The sequence below is a fragment of the Strigops habroptila genome, chromosome 16, assembly GCF_004027225.2.
Source record: "Strigops habroptila isolate Jane chromosome 16, bStrHab1.2.pri, whole genome shotgun sequence".
Classification (NCBI taxonomy): domain Eukaryota; kingdom Metazoa; phylum Chordata; class Aves; order Psittaciformes; family Psittacidae; genus Strigops; species Strigops habroptila.
Window position 1 is genome coordinate 6,344,544 of NC_044292.2, and position 23,040 is coordinate 6,367,583.

At 41.2% G+C, this 23,040-nt stretch overlaps 2 protein-coding genes and 1 long non-coding RNA gene across 10 annotated transcripts; 1 reads left to right on the forward strand and 2 right to left on the reverse strand.

Moving 5' to 3' along the window:
* Positions 1 to 146: 146 nt before the first annotated feature.
* Positions 147 to 11,019, reverse strand: LOC115617485 (solute carrier family 35 member E2A-like). Of its 7 annotated transcripts, none has more exons than XM_030508015.1 (10): positions 10,818 to 11,019; positions 9,123 to 9,353; positions 7,320 to 7,848; positions 6,843 to 6,978; positions 5,634 to 5,761; positions 5,030 to 5,150; positions 4,638 to 4,691; positions 3,928 to 4,000; positions 3,586 to 3,731; positions 147 to 2,942 (listed from the first exon to the last, which is right to left on the reverse strand). In XM_030508015.1, the coding sequence occupies exons 3-10, from the start codon at positions 7,642 to 7,644 to the stop codon at positions 2,696 to 2,698; spliced, it is 1,230 nt and encodes a 409-aa protein (XP_030363875.1). In that variant the 5' UTR covers positions 7,645 to 7,848; positions 9,123 to 9,353; positions 10,818 to 11,019; the 3' UTR covers positions 147 to 2,695. The 7 variants fall into 7 exon arrangements, with proteins under 7 accessions (XP_030363875.1, XP_030363877.1, XP_030363879.1 ...); XM_030508017.1 differs by having other exon boundaries at positions 1,065 to 2,942; positions 10,812 to 10,924; XM_030508019.1 differs by lacking the exon at positions 10,818 to 11,019 and adding an exon at positions 10,034 to 10,350 and having other exon boundaries at positions 1,065 to 2,942.
* On the forward strand, positions 10,303 to 21,598 carry LOC115617487. Of its 2 annotated transcripts, XM_030508024.1 has the most exons (9): positions 10,303 to 10,847; positions 11,136 to 11,208; positions 12,151 to 12,304; positions 15,073 to 15,218; positions 15,470 to 15,646; positions 15,794 to 15,907; positions 18,480 to 18,566; positions 20,162 to 20,309; positions 20,755 to 21,598. In XM_030508024.1, the coding sequence occupies exons 1-9, from the start codon at positions 10,828 to 10,830 to the stop codon at positions 20,784 to 20,786; spliced, it is 951 nt and encodes a 316-aa protein (XP_030363884.1). In that variant the 5' UTR covers positions 10,303 to 10,827; the 3' UTR covers positions 20,787 to 21,598. The 2 variants fall into 2 exon arrangements, with proteins under 2 accessions (XP_030363884.1, XP_030363883.1); XM_030508023.1 differs by lacking the exons at positions 10,303 to 10,847; positions 11,136 to 11,208 and having other exon boundaries at positions 11,628 to 12,304; positions 18,480 to 21,598.
* Positions 11,407 to 18,668, reverse strand: LOC115617488. Its single transcript, XR_003994611.1, has 6 exons — positions 18,585 to 18,668; positions 15,431 to 18,185; positions 15,043 to 15,195; positions 13,765 to 14,215; positions 12,682 to 12,830; positions 11,407 to 11,673 (listed from the first exon to the last, which is right to left on the reverse strand). It is a non-coding gene; the product is annotated as an uncharacterized LOC115617488 (long non-coding RNA).
* Positions 21,599 to 23,040: the final 1,442 nt, after the last annotated feature.

Sequence of the window (23,040 nt, forward strand, 5' to 3'; positions counted from 1 at the left end):
AGTTCAGTGCGAAAAGGGCAATTCTTGTAAAGGCCAAGTAGTTGAGAGTATGAAGATAGAACTGAATTAACTTAATGAACATACTTATCGTTAATGGGGTGAGGGACTTGATGAGTAGAGGTTACAACACAATATGCCATAGAAAAGATCATCACACAGAGCTTTATTATCCAGCCATCGTTTTAGCTGGGAGATAATGTCATTTTAGAAGCATTGACTGCTGCAAGTCGCTGGACGTTTGCAAGGCTGTTGCTCAGCGAGGAATTCTTCAGGAATTCACAGTTTGAGGAAGAGGTGCTGGTCCTATGAGAATGCACTTGGCAAATGTAAACCAAATAACCTGCATAGCTGCAGCTCCTGGTGCTCGCCTGGCTCAGTGCTCGAGTGTCAGGGTGAGGCTGCAAGAAATGCCATTGAAAGAATCCCAACAGCATTCCAAGAGACTGTTTTCCAGAAGAAATCGGGCAGCACTGCTGCCATCGTACAAAGCAATGGGAAGGCAGGTACCTGGGGTGTAATACTGTAAAGAACAAAACAGTCCTCGTTAACAGAAACAACAGCAAAGAATTACTCATATGACTGGAGCAAGAAAAGGTCTGACAAGCGGACAGACAATAAAGAGGTTGGTTTGTTTAATCTAATAAAAATAAAGACCAACAGTGCTGCATAGAAAAGTACATAAGATCAACCCCGTGCAAACAAACCCCATGTAAAACAGGATTATTGTGCTGCCACAGAACAGGTGAGGCTCAACCAGTCACTAATAGCTTAGACACGTGTTAGAAATAACAAGTTAAAATCCTCCCAGCTGTTAGGGTCACACAAAGTTTTCCAGCAATAGGAAAGGCAAAAGCCTGTGAACTTTTGAAATGAAGCTCCATCAGCTAGTGAAGGGGTTTACATGAGAACGGAGCGAGGCAACCCGGAAGCCACTTCTATTTCTCTTTCAGCAAGAGGAAGAATCTGATGGAAACCACTTTGTTTTCTGCCAAATACACTGAGATTTTTTAAAGCATAACTACAAGACAAACAACAAGTCCCCCCAAAACCCACAGAGCTCCACCTCACAGTCCACAGCTTTTACAAAAAAATAGAAAGAAACAAAATATACACAGACATCACATACACAATGATGAAAAACATCTGACATCTCACTCCCGCTCAGATCTCCAGGGATAAGCCCAGGCAACCAGTCACCTGTAGGAATGTGACCTGAAGTAGGCTAAGACAAAACAAGCACACACTAGTGAAACAGAAGACAGGCTTCTTCAGAGAGACTCTAGGAACACATTTCTGCTCCTGCAGGAACAGTCTGCTACAGCTAACAATGTGTCACATGTGGAAATGTCAAGCTTGAGCTTCAACTTTGCAGGAACTCCAGTGGTAACTTCCTATTAGAAATTATTTTTACCATAAAGACCACTTTATCCATGTTTCTAACACCATGTTGAATTCAGAAGAGTGGTAATTACTAAAACCCAGGTCAGTTTAGTTGTTAGTTTTGTTACCAAAAAGTCCATTTAAATGGTTTTGTGCTTCTTTTGCCAAAACTAATTACTAATACTTAAGGGTTTTTTTAAAGAAAAGTTAACTTTTAATCTTCCCTTTACCACAAAGCAGAATTTCCTTCAAAAAGAAAACTTAAGAGCAGTAGAAATTAAGATTAGCCTCAGTTTCTGGTTAATGTTCCTCCCTTTAGTGACCTCTCTTCCATTTGTGTCACAGATACCTCTGAGGTCCTTTACATAAACACAAAGGACAGAAACACTTTGCACATAGGTTAGAATTATAACCCTGAGTTTCTAAAAGGCAGCATTTTGTTGCACTCTTAGAAATAATACCAAAACATTTCCTCATAACAGAAATATACAATAAAATGCAAGAAATTAAAATATTAAAATGGTTTCTTATAGAGACATCCTGCTTCCTTTGTCACCAGAATTTTTTAGTGTTTTTTACCTCTAAGCAACTGCAGATATTTAATTCAACACTCCATTTATACAGTGTAGGTTTACGTGGGTACACCTGCATTTCAATATGGCCAATGCAACCAGGACGCAGTATTTCCATGTTGAAGTTCAGTAGAAATATTGCTTTTCATTCCTAGCTTTGTGGTCAGAAATAGCTGCTCGTCACTGCTTTGGGGCATGGACTCATTGCTGGAGTTCCCTTCAACTAAACATATACCAGATTAAGTCACTTGTTGGGAGATGAGTGGGTTCCTTCTTCCAGCTCTACGATGCACACAAATGATAGAGGATGCAATGTAGAGTGACACCCAGCTAGGCATATCAGTTATGTACCGACCTCATTCCACTGCAAGTAAGTAAAAGACAGTGATGGGTCTATGTTTTCGCAGTATTTTGATGGGTAGGGAGAAAGGAATGGTTTTCCCACAAGACACTGAAGTTCTTTCTCTAATACAGGCTTGTATGTTATTTGCAGTCACAGACAGACAATAAAGCCCACATTTACCACATTACATGACATTAGGTCCTCTGTTTGGTAGACCAGTTTCTCAGTAAATCAAGGCTTACTGGATTCTTCCCGTTGTTTTCTCTCTGTTTCAAGTCCCAGGCTTGACCTGCCATGAACTCGAAGGAAGTGAATCAACATCCACAGTTGAAGAAACAACCACTTTCAGGAAGAGTTCCTTCCTTTGAGTTATGCTAGGTTGGAAGAATAAATGGCCACATTAATCATATGGTTCCAAATCCTTGGAAATTAGTGGCTCAGTGTCTTCAGCTGTACTTTGTGCAGATTGTGGGGCTGCAGCTGCCAGGTTGTGTATAGTCTCTTGCTGATGCTGCTTTGCCTTGTTATAGAGTAGAACTCCAATTATCACTAGAACAGTCCCAATGGCTGAGAGGCTTGTGATTTTGTTACCAAACACAATAATACTTAGCCAGATCGACAGTGCATGCTTCACAGTACTGGCAACACTGGAAAAGGAATAGAAAGATTAAGGCCAAAGAAAGCTCTCATATCCCACATACAAGTTTAAAACCTTCAGAGTTTAGGACCAGGATTACTGCATAGCCCCTAAAGCTGATCATAAAAATAGCAATTATTGAATCAGAATTGTGCAACAGCCTAACAAAGCTGCTGATAACTGACAATGTAGGTGGAAGCTGCCTTTAAGTAACACATAATTCAATAAATACAGCTTGAGACGTTGTGTCATGCTTCAGAAAAAAGGAAGACAGACGTGATTGCTCATATTCTGTACTGCACTGAGATGTACATGGGTATTGTCTTATCACTGAAGCAAATGGCAGCTTCAACATTGGATCTAGGGTTCCTCATTAACCAGCTTTAAGGAATGGCTGTTAAACCTGAACAGAGTACCCCTGTTCCATAATAGAACAGCATGGCTCAAATGCTGCTCTCCTCACAGCAAGAGAGCAAATCACAAACTGTTGGTCATCCAGATGCGAAAAGTTTTCTTCTTCACTTGATGCATTTATGCGTTTACATTATTTCTTTGTTTGCACAATACCTTTACTGCCAAGTTCTCAAGCAGAAATACTAAACAAGAAAAAGAGGAAATAAAACAGTGTTCCTGATGCAAAGAAACAGGTTTACCTGAAAGTCACAGGAGAAATTTTTCCCATCAGGGCATAGGCTGTAACACTTTGTAGGTGGAACAAGACTCCATCTATTAAGAGAAGTATGACAATATCTTGGTTATAGCTGAAACTCCTCCCACTTTTCCCAATCACAGGCACATCCTAGAAAACAAAAAAAGAGGAATTCAAGAGTTTAATTTATAAGCAAATCTAAAAGTGACTTCCCATTCAACTCATTACTGTTATAAGCAGATAGTTTTACAGTTAAATATCAGCAAAACAAAACCTAAGCCTAGTTGCACATTCTGCTCACAAGTCAAAAAGAAAACATAAATGCACGTTAGTGAATTCAAATTACCATGAAAAATATCCAGGCTGGAATAAGCATAACCACTGCAGCAGCACTTGTGTAGAACTGAAGCTCTGGGGCTCTACAAAGGGGAAGAAACAATGATTAAAATGATTAAAAGCTTCCTCTTTCTTAGAGCTGAAGAAAGCTGCATCATTATCGTATTTACAGGTATCAAAAGTAATAAATGCTATTTACCAAGTGTTGGGAACAATAAATTTAGCACTCTCTTGCAAAGATAGTGTTTTGCTTTGTGTTGGCTGACATGGACTGAGGATGAAAGGCATGTGCCTTCAAGACCAAAACTAGCACTTTATCCTGTGGTAAAATACATACACACAGCTATAGGTGTATTTTACCACAAGATTTGATTCCTGGCTCATGTTTCATAGTTGAAACACGAAGTGAGTTCTGAAGTTCACTTCTGCATGCCTAATAACATTAAGGGATGTTTTATGATAACAGAGTACCAAATCATTTCTGTGCAAAAATAACTCATTGTGGATATGCTGAGAGTTTTAGTCAGCTATGAAACTCTGACCTACTGCAGCGGGATCTGAGGATAGGAGAGTTTTCTTTCTCTGATAAAATGATTAGGTTAAAGCTGTCTGTAAAAGTCAGAGAAGTAATATCTTGGTGCAATATAATCATAAAGATATGGTTTCTTATGGAGCCCAGATTCCATCTATAAGCAACCCTGAAATGTTTTTAATACTTACGAAAATCTGTATTTATCTCCACTGAGTAGTTTTTTGGAAAAGACGTTTTGCAAACTGGAAAAAACAAACACACACCATTTACCTGTATTTTAGTTAGGACAAATAATCAGAAAGTTGTTTCCCATAGATGGGTAGATAAGTTTTCTACACTTTATACAACTACAGAAAGGAGTTTGGTCTAACTCCTTTAAACTAAGGCAGTTGTGCTATTTTTTAATCTCATTAATGCTAGCAGATATGATAGAGGAACTCTATCTTTGTTAAAAATACATTTTAAATAGCAACACATTAATGCAGTGTACAAACCCAACTACAAGCAACAATAGTCTTCTATCTACCAATAAAAAAACCCATCTTTTATTCTACAATATGAAACTATCACTATGCCTTACCAGTCCATGATATTAGTAGATAAAGCTGCCGAGAAACCTAGAATGTTGAAACTGATTTCAGTAGCTGTACACAGAGCTAGCCCACCCATAACAGGAATTAGGGAGAGATTAACCAGCAATCCTGCAAATGAAAAGAAAAATTGAAATCTGAGTTTAAATTTGTGTACTTCTAGTTACAGGTATCTGATACTGTAGTTTTTGAAAGTTTAAATTCCACCTTTATTTCTTTAGTTGAAAGAAAGAGCAACTCGTGTGACTGTATTTTAAAGTACAGAGGTTTTAAAATACAGAGATCTTGGACAAGAGCAGAGTGCTCTTGAAAACAATATGGACATGTGCTCACTGATAAATCTCCCTTCGAGAAAGAAAATGGATCTTTTTCACCAAATAACAGGAAAAAATTATACTCTCCCTGTTTATTCTGTGACTGAATTAACTCTTCTTCCTCTCCCTCATTCCAGCCTTTTGCCATTTGCATCACAAAGCAATCTGTACATGGCTTCTGTATTACCCTGATGACTTACAACTTGTAACAAGCAAAACCTCTTCAAGCAAAGAGCATGAGATTGCAAGTGGAAATCACATTTCAATGTGAAGTACTCACCAGTGTATTCCCCCAGTATCATCCGAGACATGATAACAGTAAAAATAGGTGCAGAGCTTTTAACAGTTTCTGCAAATGACACTGCCACATTCTTCAAGCTGACAAGACCCAAGACAACTGTTGCAAATCTGGAGTAGAAAAATACATGAAATGAAGCAGTAAATAAAATAATGCTTTAAGAGCTACTCTTAGACAGCGAGCATATAAAAGAATTGCATTATAATTTATTTAGGTTTATAAATTTGAGCTGCAGAATACGGACAGGTCTTGCTGGCAATCAAGTTATCAAATCATAGTAGCTTGACGGAGCTGCAGTAACTGGTCAGCTGCACATCTTTACTCCTCAGCCCCTGCAAGGTGGAATGGGTCAGATTATTTCTTACCAGTCTGGCTTAAACATTATTATTTATTTAGCACGAGTGAAGGCATCCTTGGGCAACAGTGCAGTTTCTATGGATGTACAGTGGACTTCCTGATAACATCCAAGTTCACTTTTTAATGTATTCAAGATTCAGATAAGTGTTTTAAGCTAAAGTTTTCAGTTGAAAAAGTTAGTATTAAATTCTGCTGATGAATACTAATTAATCAAGAAAAATTTATCATTTGCAGTTATCCATCTTTAGTGTAAATTAGGTACACTACATCTATCAGAGTTTAAACCATGAAATTAAACAGGGTGGCACAGTTATGATAAGGCCACTCTGAATTAATTTGAATCATGTTATCCTTTATCACTTTCGCAGTCTAGAAGAAACCAAACCATAATATTCTCTCCTAGACCACAAACTGATCCTATCGCAGCACACGGCAAATATTTACTTTTTAAGAGATAAATGTTAACAGCCTTTGTCCCTTTTGAGGCAAACTGCTGGAAGGTGAGGGAACAAAGTAACATCATAATAAATACTGGTACACTAAAACATCAGCCTCAAAAGAGAACAGGAGGAAAGTAAATGGAAAGAGAAGTGTTTTCTGAAAGAAGCTAAATGTGACGGGAAGGCAAGACAGCCAAAAAGTTCACATCTAGAAAAGGAATTTAGCATTTAGCAACATATCCTGTGATTTTTTTTGGGGGGGGGGGGAAGGTCAATAGTCCAAACACTTTCCAATCAAGAATGAAAAGGAAGAGAACCATGAAAATATAGCTTCCATTCAGAAGAATGTGATGAAGGAGCCAGATAGATCTCCAGGAATTATTTAACCACTTACCTCATTAATCCAACAAACAGCATTATCATGATGAAATTGGGTGGATAAGAGATGCGTGTTTTGTGTTGATACAAGCAGCACGGAACAAACATTTTGATACAGCCGATGAAGGTGGTTGAAAGCATCTGAACAGCACCTAAAGAAAGATGAGAGTGAAAAACACATAAATCACAAGATTTTATTTTCTGTAAAAACCCACAGTGCCCTCCAACACATAGAAAAAAGCGCATTTTTCTTTACAGGTCTTAGCTCTCAGACACCATCTTTCAGGAAGTGGAGGAAAGGACAGTGTCAGATTCCCCTTCACAAGCTAAGATCACAACTCTTGAGTTCCCATCCCTAAGATCCACCCCCACACCTCCTAACTAGGTCTTTTTCACTTCAGTTGAACCATTTTGTCCCTCAACTTTACATTGGAGACAGTGGTATTGTCAAATATCTGACTGGAATTAAAGTGTACCAGAGAGGCAGGGTTACCTAGCATGCTGGGCTCTCCTTCCAGTAATGAAAGAATGTATTTGTTAAGAAAAAGAGTGCAAAAGCTGAAGAAAAACCACAAAGTGAGGTAGATGAGAGCATGAGAATTCCAGATGCCCAAGTCCGACTCAATGACCGTGGTCTCTGTGATGGTAATTTTAAGCACATTCTCCTCTGGCACACTGTCACTCCTGGCAATTACGAACTTCTCACTCCTGTTAGCAAAGAGTGAACCCAAATGAAATAGTGATTTTCCCTTTGGCTTTTCTTCGAGGGGGGGAAGATTAGGTTCCTCTGGTGTCTGAGCACTCGTCACAGTCGACATGCTGACCTGAAGAAATCAGTATTTGTCCTTAATACAAACCAACATTGACTTAGCACAGAACAGCACTTGGATGAAACAAAAATATCATGTGCTTAGAGTTTCATCTCCCATGGCCTGGAGAAGTGTACTTGGTCCTCCAAATTACATCTTGCATAAACATGAACTTCACATGCTGCTTTGTGTGGTCTATTCCATTTTTTCTGCCTAGCATGAAAAAAATAGAGAAAGAAGGAAAAAAAGCATGTAGCTCTGAACATAGTGACATTTGAAATCCCTGATGCAGCAAAGATACCACATTTCACCTGCAGTTTATGTAAGATAAAAAGGGCTTTAGTAGGTTGCAATAGTTCTTAAAGCCTTTTTAAAAGATCCAATAGGAAGAGGCATCAAATCATTTGCAACCAGAGGTTTCTCCTTTTGCAAATCACATGAAATATGAGAAGTTACAGTAGAAAAGTACAGAGACTAACAAAACCACACCGTGACCTTCATTCTTCTCAGGTCATGTAACATTAGTTAGCATCATAATGTTAACAGATTCAAAGTCCATGTTAAGAAAGAAGGAAATTGCACCTGAGCAGCTTATCTGCAATGCTAAAACACACCACTGGATTTACTGCTTTCTGTTTTGCAGTCTGTGTTTTAGAAACAAAATAGGATGAGACAGATGAGAATGGATGGACAGGACCTCTTCTGCTCCTCAACAAACACACACTAGGAGAAATTACACTTGGATTATACTTTTATCCAGAAGGACATTTGCTGGATAGACACAATGGAGGATGTTATACAGTTAAAAAGTAATTACTGGGGGGGAAGTTAATCACTGGACATCTTGGAAAAGCTGCCTGAAGTGAGATCATAGTACTACAGTGGATCATACAGTGGCAGCATGAGAAATAATCAATGGTGAGCAAAAATACAAGAGCTAAAACAAGAGCTGCTGCACCCGCCCTGATTTTGTTAGCATGTAAACAGGACATACACAATTTTCTTCACATCTTTTTAATGTCCAATGTAGCATCTCAAAATAAATCATAAATATGTACTAAAGAGTTTAAACATATGGTGTTGGTTTTGATTTCCTAAACAGCAGCTACTTTACACTGAAATTTTCCATTCCTCAGGTTCTGTTTCTGGTATTACAGACATACACAGAAGCTTTCCATCCCTATCCCCTTATCTCTTGCCATTTTACCAGGAAATCATGCCAGCAGCATGCCGAGGTACAAGATCCTCTGACACACTCATGTTAAAACCACATACTTGTGTTAAAACCCCTCCACATTCAAAACAGGTACCACAACTTTGTAATACTTTTTCTGTTTCTACGACTCAATTAAAACCAAAAGCACTTAAGCACAATGAAACTCCCACCCTCAGCAGCACTGTGATATCATATTTGACAGCACTCATACCACACATGGCAGGAAGCAAAACAGCAAAAAAGAACTAAATTACACGCTTAAATTACTGACCTGCTGTCTGAAATCAACTGGAAGATCTTAAATGAGCTGAAAGAGTTCTCCATCTGGAAGTAATTCAGTCATTCTCCCTTAAGACCAACCCGCAGCTGATGTTTACCAACAGATGAAAACGTGGCAGTAGTTGGTTCTTGGCTGACACACACAGAATCAGTCTTGCAGCTCAAAAGAACAGCAGCGTGCAGCGTGTTTTGCACTCTTCCTTGTGTCTTCTCCAACTTTTAACTATGTTAGCAATAAGAATGTTGTATTAAAGGTGGAAAAATATGGAGAACAAGCTTGGCAAGAGATAAACCCAACTCAATATTGAATCGTTTCAATGCGATTATCACTAACACGTCAAAAATCCTCATAATGGTATATACTTAAACTTCCTTTTCGTAAGTAACTGCAATTTTAACCCTATTTTTAACGAAATTGACAAAAATTAAGCAGCTCCTCCAGTTCCAACCCTCTGCCATGAACAGGGAGACCTTCCACTAGAGCAGGTTGCTCCAAGCCCCTGTGTCCAACCTGGCCTTGAACACTGCCAGGGATGGGGCAGCCACAGCTTCTCTGGGCACCCTGTGCCAGCGCCTCAGCACCCTCACAGGGAAGAGCTTCTGCCTAAGAGCTCATCTCAGCCTCCCCTCTGGCAGGTTAAAGCCATTCCCCCTTGTCACTAAAACAGATCTTAAAATGAAAAATAAAATTAAAAAAATGCAAAAGGATTGAAATAGCTTAGTACTTTCTTGCAGTCCAGCTGTACTTCCAGTTACTCAGTCCTAAACCCTTCCCTACCCTGATCGGACCGGGTAACACCCGCGGGTGTTCCGTATCCCGTGCCCTCGGGGCCGGCCGAGCATCCCGAACGGGAGCAGCGGCTTCACTGCGGTTCAGATCCCTTCGCGGGAGCGGTGCTGTACCTCGTCCTTCACACCCGACTTTCCGGCTCAAGGACTCTGCAGAGCGCACCTCCTTTGCAGGAGGGAGCACCGGCACCCCGGCTCCGGGCGGGCGGCCGCCGAGCCAGCACCCGGGCTCCGGATCTCCCCCTGCAGCACAGCCCGGCCCCTGTTCTCCCTCCCGGGAGTCCCGCTGCCAAAGCTCCGGCGCTCGCGGTCCAACCGGGCGGAGCTCCCGCCGCCTCAGGCAGCGCCCTCGCCGCGCACCGCCCCCCGGGCCGAGCTGCGGGGACAGGTGATGGATGCAGCGGGCGCCCTCCCGCCGCTCCCGGGAGGCGACAGCCCCGGCGGGCAAAGCGCCTCGCCCGCGGCCGCCGGGAACGGGGCTGGGGCCTGGGCCGCTTTGTCACAGCAGCCGTTTGCTGCCCTGTCGCGACGGGCGGACAACGGGGCGCCATTTTGGGGAGAAAACCACCACAAAAGAACAATAAGCACAAAGGAAGGGGGGCTACAGGGGGCGCAGCTCCGGGTGCAGCCGGCTGAGCCCACACACCGCCCCGCCAGGCGCTTCACTCGAGGCCGGCGCCTCGCACCGAGCCAGACGAGAAGCACCGGACCGGCCGCCCCTGGCGCGACCGCTCCGCCTGAGGAGAGCACCGTGGGGTGGGCAGAAGCGGAGCGGCGCATCCCGCTGCCCGGGACGGGGAAGTGACGTCCCGCGCCCGCCGGGCCTGCCCCGGAAGTGCGGGCGCTGCCCGGAACCCGCGCTTGGCCGCCGCAGCCATGTAGGTCCCGTTACCGTTACCGGAGCGGCCATGGAGGGCACCGAGGACAGGTAGCGCTGGGAGCCCGCGGAGCGCCATCGGCGACGGAGGGAGGGGAGGCTGGGCGGAACCAAGCGCTGGGCGAGGGGTGGCTCTGGACGCTCCCTCGCCCCGTTACTCGGGAGGGCGTGGGCCCGAGAGGGGAGGGGCCTCGGCTGCTCCCCCGCCCCCTCCTCCGGTTGGTACGGCCCACGCGGGAGGGCGGGGAGTGGTCCCTGCCGGCGGGGTGGGCGGTGCTAGTGATGGTTCCCATTCCCATTCCCATTCCCATTCCCATTCCCACTTTCTCTCCCCTGCAGCGGCGGCGCAGCACCCCCCCAGCCGAACCTCACCCCCCGGCACCGGCAGCTCATCCCCACGCCCTGTGGCCCAGTGAGTACACCGTCCCGGGGTGACTGTTTGCTTCCCCTCCGGTAAAGCCGCCCTGAGAGTCCGGAAGAAGTTAGGGATGCGAGAGCAAACAGGGTTTGTGCCCGTTGAAACCGTGTCATCCAACAGCCGCGGGGCTGTTGGTGCCTTGGTCCAACCGTGCAGCAATTCGAGCGCTGCCCCGTTCTCAAAACCAGCTGGTTTGTCTTAAATAAACCTGTTTAATAATGATAATAAACCTGTGTTTTCCAATAGCCAACACGTAAGTCATCAAAAGCTCCTGCACATGCAGAAAGCAGCATTCCTGATGTCCATGAAAAGTATGGCAATCCAATGCTGCATGATCCTCATAGAGCCCGAGGTCCCAGCAAATCCAGTTCCTTTTTCCCATCACTGCCAACCTCACATGGAAGTGAAGCAGGCTTTGCTGGCGTGGTGCAGTTCATCTGTGTCCACAATTGAGAGTGCCTGAGATGAATGCAAAAAACAGCTCTCAAATCCTTTGCACGTTACTCAAAAGTGAACTTTTCCCCCCCAGTTTTCTAAAACTAGAAGTCTTGATATGGGATACAGGGAAGAAGTTAATTGCTGAGCATCGCTAGGTTTTGATAGGCATAGATCTGGGCATTGGCGGTCTCCATTTCAGGAGATTTAGAGTTATCATTTCAACACCATTGCCCTTACGAGGCACTGAGGAAAGTAGAAGGCGATTTGTAGGTATAAACTGGAAACATCCAGGCTGAGATGAATTACAAAATAAAGTTAATTTTCCCCTTCCTCAGCAGTTTTGGAGTTTCAATTCAGTTGCAGAGAGTTTCTCTTCCTTTCCCCAAGGAAAACCCTGCAGTTGTGTCATTTAGCTGACTTGCTTTAATGCATTTTTTTTTTAGGAACAGCACCTACTTTGTACTGCATTACATGTTTAAGAATGTTCTTCCTTTACAGATAAAGCCTTGTTCAGAGCTCTCATTTCCTGTGAAGATCTACTTCTGTGTCACTATCTTGTCTCTGCTAAGTGTCATAGGGCTAACCATAGAGACACTTGTTCGACAGACTGAGGAAGATTTCACCATTTCTCTTATTCAGTTAATTGGAGTTGGTAAGAAACATACCGCTTGTATTTTAAAATAAATACATTTTTCCCCAAGGTAGTAATTAACCAGCAACTGAAATTTCTTATTTCAATCCATTTGGCCTGATATATTACACATAGAATCTTCTAAAGCTCAGCACAAAGAAGTTAGATGCTTTCACCACTGTGGTTTTTCCTAATGGTATTTTAGGGAAAGGACCATTAATAGATGTGGTGTCATCCACAATAGATTCATGTGTGAATAGTGTGAAAAAATACTCAGGTTTTAGGAAGTCCTGCTATAATTGGCCTTTTTACTGGCCTTTCCTCAGGCAGATGTGGCAATGATTTTGCTTTCAGACAGCTGTCATTCATGTAAGACATACTGAATGTTCAGAGCTTACCATAGTATGCTGGGGAATTCAGACGTGTCCATGCTCCAAGGCTTGCCATAGAACATATATCTCCTGACATGAGCCATGCTTATACTGAGTTGTAGTTCGCTTCAAGGCACCTTCTTACGTGGAAAGAAACTAAACATACATAGCTTGATCTGAAAAAGAAAATGTTAAGTCATCTCTCTGTGTTAAGTTCCTGCAAGGATGTTGCTTCACCTGAAGTATTTTAATAAAAGAGAATAAGGACCTTGGTTTTTTAAAGCGCTCTTTTTGTCTGATCATTACTGTCCTACTTGAAACAAAATCCAAACTTCCTTGGATATTTCCAATTAGAGCTTCAACAGAAACTGATGTTCATATTCCTGGGTCCATTTGCATTAAGTAGAAATGAAACTTAACATTAAGTACATCTATAGATATTTTAGAAAGTCCTTTTCAATGGCTTTAGCAGGTCTTGGCTGTTAGCTTGCTGGCCAAAACAGTGTAGAAAAGAATGGACTTTGGGAGTACACAGTGTGTAGGAAGGAGCAGGGCACACTCATCATAATCAGTCATTGCTTCCCAGCTTTCATCCAGAGGGAACAAAGACAATAGATTTGTTCCAGATTCTATAATTAGACACATCCAAACAATACTTTTATCCCAAAACTCTGTTTTGATTAGCAGCTTTTCACACAGGACTCAGCCTACCAACACAAATTGCCACGTTAGAACAGACCATTGGTGCCTCCCCTCTGACACACTGGTTTTGTTAGCAACCACTGTTTTGTACTTCAAAGAAAAATGAGGAACTTTCATAATAAACCAGATGAATCCCATGATGTTATAAATGGGCAAGTTGAAAGCATGCTTGCTAGTCTGTTTTTCCCCGTCCTACCTTCCATTGATTAATATTCTATGCTGCAACACACAGGCAGGAGGACATGCAGACCTCTCACAAACCTCTGGTTTAAATCAGGAAAAAGATTTAATGTGTATTTTTAACACATTGCTTCAAATTTCAAAGCTTTAATGTAAATAGAAGTTGTTTCAACACATTAGTGAAGATAAGATCATTTGAGGAACACATTAAAACTATGATTGGCTTACCTCGAGATTTTAAGATGTGTAAGTTAACCTCCATAAACATGCCAAAACCATGTTTTCTATGGGGCAGACAAAGACTGACAGAACTGATGACAGCTCTTTAAAGAAAAATAGAGACCCTGGCTGTAACAGTTTCTTGGATTTACCACTTGAGATATTTACTTTAAAGAGGACTTGGGATTTAGGTTGTTGAAAACTGTTCACTTACCAAAACCAAGGGAATGTCCTTGACTTCAGAAATGTGCATTTGCTATCTTTACAAAAATCTTCATGTTCAGAAAAAAGTTTAATTTTCAAATTATTTGTACAGTCTTCCTCTGATCTAGCAGCTCAATTTGCAAAACAAGGAAATACTGTCTTAAATCTTTCAGGACTTTCTGAGGTCATAAGCATGCCAAAAATCCCATGATTCACTTTGTGATTTCCCAATCATTTGCAGTTTTCTCAGTCACTGCTAATAAAAGTGAAAAAAAGGAAGTTCTTTCACTAGAAAGTTTGTTTAAAGAGACTGAAGTTATTATGTTACCTTGAAAACCTCTACAATACTTTGTCCCAACCTAGCAAAAGGAAATTGATGTGCAGAATCCAGGAAGTAGCCCTGTGGAAAAATAAATCTATTGTTACTTTGTCTATGGTAAGAATTAACTAGTGTTTGCAGGAGCATCCTAGATAAGAACAAAGAACTGATTTCTGCTTTTATGAAAGGAAAGCCTTTTCCTTCTTTAAGCTTTCTCAAAACCGCACAGACTTCAACAGCGATAGCAATGTATTTTACAAAAACATAACTCAGAACTTTCCTGAACCAGTTCTTTTCTGAAGCATAGTTTGCAGGGTGGGATGTTTCAAAACTTCCACAATAAAAATAAACTATTAGGAATCCAGACTAAGTTCAATTCAACATACTTTTGCAGTGGTCAGAACCACACAAACAATGCTGTAAACGTATGTGTATGAGTAGTAAATTGCTTGTTAGTCACTTGAATTACTCTCACTGGGAGGATTATGAAATTACAGTTCTTTAATAAAAATGGTGTTGCTTCACTTAATTCAAATACACTATTCAACATAATGTTCAATAGAGTATTAAGAGTAACACACCACAGCTGCCAATTTGGATAGCAAAGATGGCATGCTAAACACAGGGGAGTATTCTTTTTAAATATGTGATTCAGGCTCCTTGGTAAGAATAAAGACGCTCTTGACTGAGGAGCCCAAGTTACAGAGTTTTGATATCTGGATCAAGCACATTGAAAAATTGTACCACGTGCTGCCTGTGTTCACCTGATAACTGCCCTTTCTTCTTCTTCCCAGTGTTCTGCGTATACTATGTGACCAGAGGAATCCTGCAGGAGAATCGCCAGGAGCTCATCGTCTTTGTTCTTTCCATCTTGCTAGTGATGTTTCGGTCCATTGTCAACTTCACAGTTCTCTCTGCTGAGCAAAAGCCAAAACTCCTGGTTAGTCTCCTGGTTTAAATTAACTTTTCTTCACTTTCTGGATTTGAAAATCTTAGAAAGGCAAGATAACATAAAAACCAGGCTGAATTATTGCTATCATTGAGTAACAAAATGTGCACCCCCACAATTGCAACACTGTGTCTCTGAGCTACTCTATGGGTTTCTTTGTGGCAGTATCTGAAAGCAGCAGAAATGTTAAATAATTTACTCACTGCATGGCCAGTCACATCCTTACTTCTCTCTCCCATCAGGCCCGTTTCATTCTGATCCTCCTGGTAGGCTCCTTTGATGTGATCTGTGCCATCATCCTCATCCAGAGTCAAAGCATGATGGCCTTTCGAGTGGGGGGTGCTCTAGAAAGCCTACAGTCACAATACTTCATGATGAACCTCTGCTTTTCCATGTTGACCTTTGATCTTCAGGCACAGGTATAGATCTCTTTCCCCCTGGGTTCCCTTTTTTCCCCTCCTGTTGAGAATATCTTAGACTGCTGGGAGTTTGTGTCAGATATTTTTAGGTGGGCTGTATGGTCTCAAACCAGTAAGTTTACCAAATCTTTGCCTCTTCTCCTTCAGCTCTGCTTGTGTGTTCTGCTGATAAGCCTGCATGAGATCACCCTTCTACACAACATTATCTCAGCAACAGGGGTTCTTTGGGCCTGCTTGAAAGTGACCATCAGCATCATCGCAGTAAGTGTTAAGCTAACAGCAACACTAGCAAGGATAGTCAATTTCTGAGTCTACTACACCCTGAGCAATTGTCATAGGCTGGGAAGTCACAGCCATCCCATTCTACATCACACTGCTAACTGGAAGGGCTCCAGAATGGATCCCAGCAGAAAACAAGAGCACCAGCAATAATGAAGTCAGGTTTCTTATAAATCTGTGTCTCTCAACCAAGCATACAGGCTGAAACATCACACTATCATCATTCCTTTCTCAGGGACATTGTTTTATTCCCTTGATCACCTACTTTAATAAAACCTGTAGGATCACAGTAACTTCAATATTTCTACCTCTCTGACAAGGTTAGGTGAAACTACCAACACTCCTCCAAATTGTTATGAAGATGGATATACAGACACAGTGAGACTGCACAGGCCTTACATCCTTAGGAAACCCTACCAAAAAGATGAGTGGTCTTACTGGGGCAGCTTCTTTCAAGGTCAGTGACAGTTTTCAGGTTAACATAAGGATTTTTGAACTTGAAATGTCATTTTTCATGTCAGTCACACCACTTCTCCTGATATCTTGAGAGCTCCGTTCCAAGAACGATTGCAGAAGCAGGACCAAAGTACATCAGATATGTCAGTCTTTTATTACCAGGAAGGAGTTTAGGGGAATTTGGGGCTTGGGTTTTTTTAGGCTCCTGGGGTATTTGCTTTAACCGTTAAGGTAAATTCCTGACTTTGATGGCTTTCCTTGCTAAAAATGGAGGTAGCACCAAGCACTGCGCTTTTAAAATATGTCAGTAAGGTGAAGAGGAGCTTCTTGTATACTTTTGTGAAGCACTTCATCTTTGCTTTCAGTTAAATTGTAGCATGTATGGAAAGAAGGGATGAATCAGAACCAGGTCTCTTTTCCTGCAAGGATTAAAATGTAAACCTTTCAGCTACTTTTCCTCCACTATCAGAAACAAAGTTGATCTGACCAGTTGCTATTCACAGATTCTTTGCTTTGCCTTGATTTGCCTTTAGGCATTAAAAGAGATACTATTTCTTTTAAGAGGTGCTTTAGTTAGATGGTCTCCTGATTTAACATATGTGATATTCCTAATGCAATAGCAAACATATTTCTTAACAGTTCAAGTAATAAATGTCCTAGAGATAAGTACATATTCTTGCCCTTTGCTCAAAACTGCCCACGTTAGAACCACTTGAAAGCTACTTTTTACCCTGTCTAGGTACATTACTGACTTATCTACTGGAAGAAGTTAACAGCTTCATGTTAACTAGAAATAGGAAATGCCTAATTATTAAATACAGCATTATTTTTCAGTAAGTGTCAGCACTGCACGGCAACAGCAACTGAAAGGTGGATACATTTCATGAGAGTCTAGTAGCTTTGCATCCAAGGTAAAAATGATTCTGTCTCAGGCTAGAGCATACAGACAGCTTGACAGAGGGGTGACAATAGGAACTCCTTTTCCTTACCTTGTTTAGACAAGTTTGCCACAATCAGCTTCTTGCAGATGATGCAGCAGTAGAGAAACACACATCGTGCTCTTGTTTGGTGCTCTTGGAAGCTGCACCTGCTGTGAGGTTGTTAGGTAAGAAAGTTACAGAGATATGCATAATCCACCAGAAAGTATAAGCATAACAGAAGGGAAAACTTGGAAACGCCTCATACCCAGTCGTTTCTGGTAACTGCAGTACCTGAAAGCACAGCTAAACTTCATGCGCCCTTATTTCTGGGTTGATGCCATTTCACAAGGAGATTATTCATTATTTTTCTTCTACTTGTATACATGCTCTCCCATTTACTTTAGTAGATATTCCTATTTCCATTATTTCTCTTTCTTCTCCCATTAGTTACTAATTCTTTCTTTCCTTCTCCTCTTGTTTCTCAGCCTTTTTTTTCCTTTCCCTTTTGGTTTTATCCTAAGAGGAGCGCTATGCCGTACCACAGAAAATGGGAGACAATAGTAGAGGTGGCAGAGAACAAATTCCCTTAGGTGCTTTTGTAGTTCATATCTTGACCATTGCAGAAGGATCAATATTGGTTTTGGGGGGGGAATCTGTGCATCAGATGAGATTAGATGCATCAAATCTTATCATAGCAGTAGTGCAGTCACTGCTTTCATTCCCAGTGACTCAGCTGGTTTTTTTTCCTTTGCTCAGACCTGCCCTTCCAGTTTAGGAGAGCTGCAAGTTGCTACCTGCAGGAAAGTCCCAAGGTTTGTTGTGAAACAGTTTTTCTGACAGTTAAATCCTCTTGCTTCTCCCACATTTAGTTCTCAGTAACTTCTCTGTAGTAGAAACAAAGGTGGAGAAAAAAGTCATAGAGCACTCTCAGTCTGTTAGCTATGAAAATGTTAATTTGTTAAAGTCTGAGTGTACCCAAATAAAAAGTACATCAGTGGAAAACAGAGACCACATTTCCTGCTAAAAATGTGGGTAGAGAAGGCAAGTGGAGAGCAAAGTTGTAACTGAGAGCTCAGCTACACCAACACTTCAAACACCAATGAAAAATCAACTATATATAGCCTTTATAGAGTATACAGCAAGTTATAAACCTGTACATATCTCATCTTATTTTACAGATTTTAAAAGAACTGAAGCCTCTAGTGTGGATTTTTCTGACTCAGAACATACCTGAAGTAGCTTTTCTCATCTACCTGCTTTACACGGTAATTCATCCAACTTACTTACTCAATAATGGGGAGCGAGGCTGGAGGCCTCTTCATTATTGCATGTTCTACCTCTTCAGGATCAACTTTTCAAGACAGGAACCAGGTCAAAGTGCTGTTGAACTGATTAGTCAGAGGGAGAGGCTCTCTCTGGAAGTCTCTGCAACTGGCAAAGTGTTCAGAATTATAAGGGAAATCACCACAAAATCTTCCAGTACAAGATACATAGCTCCTCAAAAATGCCTCCTCTCCTTCACAAGAGGTCTGAAGTGGTGCCAGACCATCTGAATGGCCTCAAGTCATTATATTTGAAAGAATGTCTTAGGCAGCACCTCCAGCTCTCAATCCTGATTGCAGCCAAAACAAGAGACAGTGTAAAGCTCCAACAAACTCGAGCGTTAGGCATTTTTTTGGCATTGTAATAGTGATAAAGCACTTATCACTAGGACACCCCAGCACCTCCCACAGCACATATGAAAGGAGGAAAGGAAGAAGGGCAAGGGCAAAGCAGATTATTTTGATATTTATGAGGGCAAAAGCCATCATGGCAAGGGCTTGAATGCTGAGAGCAGCCAGTGTTTTTCATATTTCACATGAATAATCTCCAGATACTGATAAAAGTCCATCCAAGTCCTTGGGGTTTTATTTATTAAAGGATGCTCTTCCAATTACTCACAGGCCTATTTGATCTGGCAAAGCAGACACGCAGTCTTTGGTGGCTATAGTTATACTGCAGTTAGGAAGAAAAGTACAGGGGGTGCTTCTGACATGAGTAACATAACAACTTGAAAGTAGCTCAGTCTCCTTCCTTTTTTGCATGGTAACAATGAACACACAAGAGTGACCAGCAAATGAGGACATGGACATACAATGCAATACTTCTCTGTGCTAGATCTGTAATATAGTCACTTCTCCAAAACCAGTTATTTTAGCATCTTGATTTGGGATACACACCATTGGGGGTTTGCTAACAAATCAAAGGAGTCAGAACTGGGCTTTTTTAAAATCTCATCCTGATAATCACACTAACCCTGTTGGGGCAGTGATTCTTCTTCAATGCAGTAGATAGCCGCAGGATATAAATATTGTTGCTTTTAATTAAAATTTGCCATTTTCTCTGTGTCAGATCCCTCAAAAGAGCACAGGTGAGGCAATTACTAATGTCATAAGCACAGTGAGCAGGCCAGCCAGGAATGAAAATGGGATCATGAAGCTGTCCCCCAGACACACATGACAATAACAGTACAATGACAGTCAGGGAACATAACTTCATTCTGTATTTTACAGCAGAAACAAACTGAGATGTAAGATGGAGTCTGGTTTCCTTACCTCCAGCTTAATTGCTTGTTCAATCTGGGCACAATACTGTTTTATATCACTTCAGTGATGCAGAAATCAGAAGGTATTTAGCTTGTCGGTTTGCAGCCAGGGAAACATGTCATCAGGAAAGTAAGATGGTTTGAAAGTGAACGGGTTTCCCCCCCCCCACATACTATCTAGTGACTCCTTTCACAGATTTAGTGGTTGATTGCATTTTATGGCTTCAGGGTTTTGTGGCATTAGGTGTTGATTGCTGTATGTCTGTTTTCCTGCAGGTGATAAGAGAGTGGGGCAAAGGGAATTCTTACACCCTAGAAGCTGCTTTCATTACCGGCTCTTTCATTTCTATTGCAATAAAATCTGTTTTGTTTTGGGCACTGATTCATGTCTACCGCAGCTTTGGGCAGGGGCTGAGAGAAAGAAGTAAGTACTTAAGAAGTTTAACTTCACTATGAAGATTAAGTAGAGCTTGTTGAGCCAAGAAAATAGGGATAATCACGGTACAAGGCAGATCCCTAATAATATCAGTCACTAGTGCAGCCTTAAAATTTACTGGTGTGACAAAGTTCAGAAGCTTAGATAGAATATATGTGATTTCTTCCTGAAGAAAACAGGTATTAGTCAACCTTTGCAAGAATTGCTGATAACCAGGAAAGACAACCTGTGTGGAAAAATCTCTTCTATACAAGATATATGTAATTTTTCTTCTTTATCACGCTGTAAAATTAACTGCTTTATACTAATGAAAAGAGAGATAGTAAAGGGACCTAGAGAGCCACTAATCTTAAACTACACAAACCTCCTTTTACATGAAGGACATATATACTGCTAGGCACTGGTTGTTGATTGATCTTCTTTCTTCCCACAGTGTTTTCTTCCTATGGAAGGATCGACTCCTGAGCCACCCACCTTGTGTCCTATCTGCAGCTCTTACAGAGTGAAATCGCAGGGGAAGGTCTGATCAAGTACTTGCATTTGGGATGTAAGACAATGGGTCTCTTTCACAGAGATAGAGGAAGTTGCCCAGAAAAATGACTATACATTTCTTGGTTCATATTGTGCTAGGGAACTTTAACAGTGCAGCTGGTAACTTAAGTTTAAAAAGCAAAGTGCTCTCGGGAAATTAACAGTAATCCTCTCAATTCAGCGAGTTTTGCTGACAGGACAATGCATCTTTCACTCCTTGTTTTCCTGATGTTGCTTTGTAACCACAGGAGGTTCACAACATGCATGTGAGTAGAGAATGTTGTTAATATAAATGCCATTTTCTGGGTATATACAAACATAATGAAAATAATTTGTACACCATCTTACAGACCTGAGTCTAGAAGTGGATTGCCCTACCATCATTTCTCATGTCAGATCTGTTGCTGAGCAGAGGTCAAGCCCCAAAGCTGCTTTGCTGGCAGCTGTATTCCCTGACTCCACAGTTGTGTGATGGCTTAACCCCAACAGAATGGCTGAGGCTCTTCTTCCTCATCTGACTTCAGAATATTTCACTTATTTATTTTCTGAAATCCCAGCTACACCTGAAAACTACACAATGTAATCTCATGCCACCCTACAGTGTATCTAACCAACGTGCCATTTCATTCACCACTGTGACTGTTAATATAAGCCTTTAATATTGTAATTTAAAAGTTTGGTATTCTATTGATTTGAACCTTTAGCTACTTACTGGCTATTTTTTAATAAAGTATAAGCACAGTTTGCACATGGATAATTATTTCTCATATCAACAGCATGAGATCAGTGGGAAGCCTGTTTACAAACTGGGTGTGGAAGAGGCTGGAATACCGATTCACATTGAACATTGCCATCACATTCCTCTTCGGATACATGTGTAATTTGCAGATATCTGTACACTGCAAAAAGTAGTTCAAATAGTTGATTGCAGTTTATAAGGGAAATTTACAAGGATGATCTCAAAACTTCTATTAAAAAAGTATTTTTCTCATCCTAGTCTTCTAGACCTGAAACAGATCTACTTTATAGATAGCACAGTGGAGGTGTGAAGAGGTTAAATGTCTGTGATTAGGCTGCACACTGCTGACCTCAAGAGAAAGCACCAGAGCACCAGCTGATGACTGTGACTTCATTCCACAAGTCAAAATGTGACTATGAATTGTTACTGAAACGAAGGAACACAATTAAAAGTATATTCAGTCCTTTTCCAAAACAAGCAAACATGTCTTGCCTAGAGCAGGACCAGTAAGGGAACACTCTGATCTTGCAGCAGACTTGTACTTGGCCAAAATGAGCTGAAGAAAGCAAGGCTGTGCTAGGCTTTTTATCTTCATAGTAAAGAGATGGCAGAAACAATTGTATCATTAGAAGGAAAAAGGTTGTGATTATGTTCAAACACTTATCTCCCCAAAAGCAGAAATGGATTGTTACATCCTGAAGAATTAACCTTTATATTTTCACAGAAAAGTGTTCTTATTCCTGACTAAAGTTTTATTAAGTTCCTGTGGAAATCTGCCTATTCTTTTCACAAGGTCCTTAAGTTAACGCTTCTGTAGATAAGAGCTGCTAGGCTCAATCTGTGAAAGCTTCCTAATACACAACCCTGTCATAACCTGCAGAAAGTATCTTTGGCCTACTCTAAATTAAAGCACTTTGTTTTTTGTTCAGCCACTCTAATCCTGGATGTAGACTGTCATTAAACCAACTGGTTCAGACAACCAACTTCACATTTTCTATTAAGACAATCAGAAGACTCAATCATAATCATTAGCCAGAAGTTTCGTGGAAGAAGTGTCTAGAACTTGGTCACAGCGTGCAAAGGCAAGGATACAACAGGCATTTAAACTATGTTTTCAATCTTAAAATACTGGGCATCCAAATTATCCAAGATAATTACAGATTATTGCCCTTACCTCTTTCCTCTTTTTTCTACTCTTTGGTGTTCAAACGAGCAGTTAGCATAGCCCAGCTGGTTGTACAGATGATTTGTTTCAGCTTGCACAGCAAATCCAGCTTTTATTTTGAAACTTTGGAGAAAAGACTGGTATCGGACACGTACGTTCAAAAAGCCTTAGGTGTAATTCCTAGAAAACAGAAGCTACTGTCCCATGAGACAACGTATCAAACCCCCACGCTGGACATTTCCCTTCCAAACAAGTAATTACCTCATTTTATATTCCCAACAGTC

Excerpts from the sequence above, each read along its gene's own strand:
- LOC115617485 (XM_030508015.1), bottom strand. The coding sequence starts at position 7,644 with ATGTCGACTGTGACGAGTGCTCAGACACCAGAGGAACCTAATCTTCCC. Across the intron at positions 6,979-7,319 it reads AGGAGAGCCCAGCATGCTAG|GTGCTGTTCAGATGCTTTCA; the intron begins GTAACCCTGCCT and ends ATCTTTCTTTAG. Across the intron at positions 4,692-5,029 it reads TCTACTAATATCATGGACTG|TTTGCAAAACGTCTTTTCCA; the intron begins GTAAGGCATAGT and ends TGTTTTTTCCAG.
- LOC115617487 (XM_030508023.1), top strand. The coding sequence starts at position 12,079 with ATGCATTTTTTTTTTAGGAACAGCACCTACTTTGTACTGCATTACATG. Across the intron at positions 12,305-15,072 it reads TATTCAGTTAATTGGAGTTG|TGTTCTGCGTATACTATGTG; the intron begins GTAAGAAACATA and ends TCTTCTTCCCAG. Across the intron at positions 15,908-18,479 it reads TGACCATCAGCATCATCGCA|ATTTTAAAAGAACTGAAGCC; the intron begins GTAAGTGTTAAG and ends CTTATTTTACAG.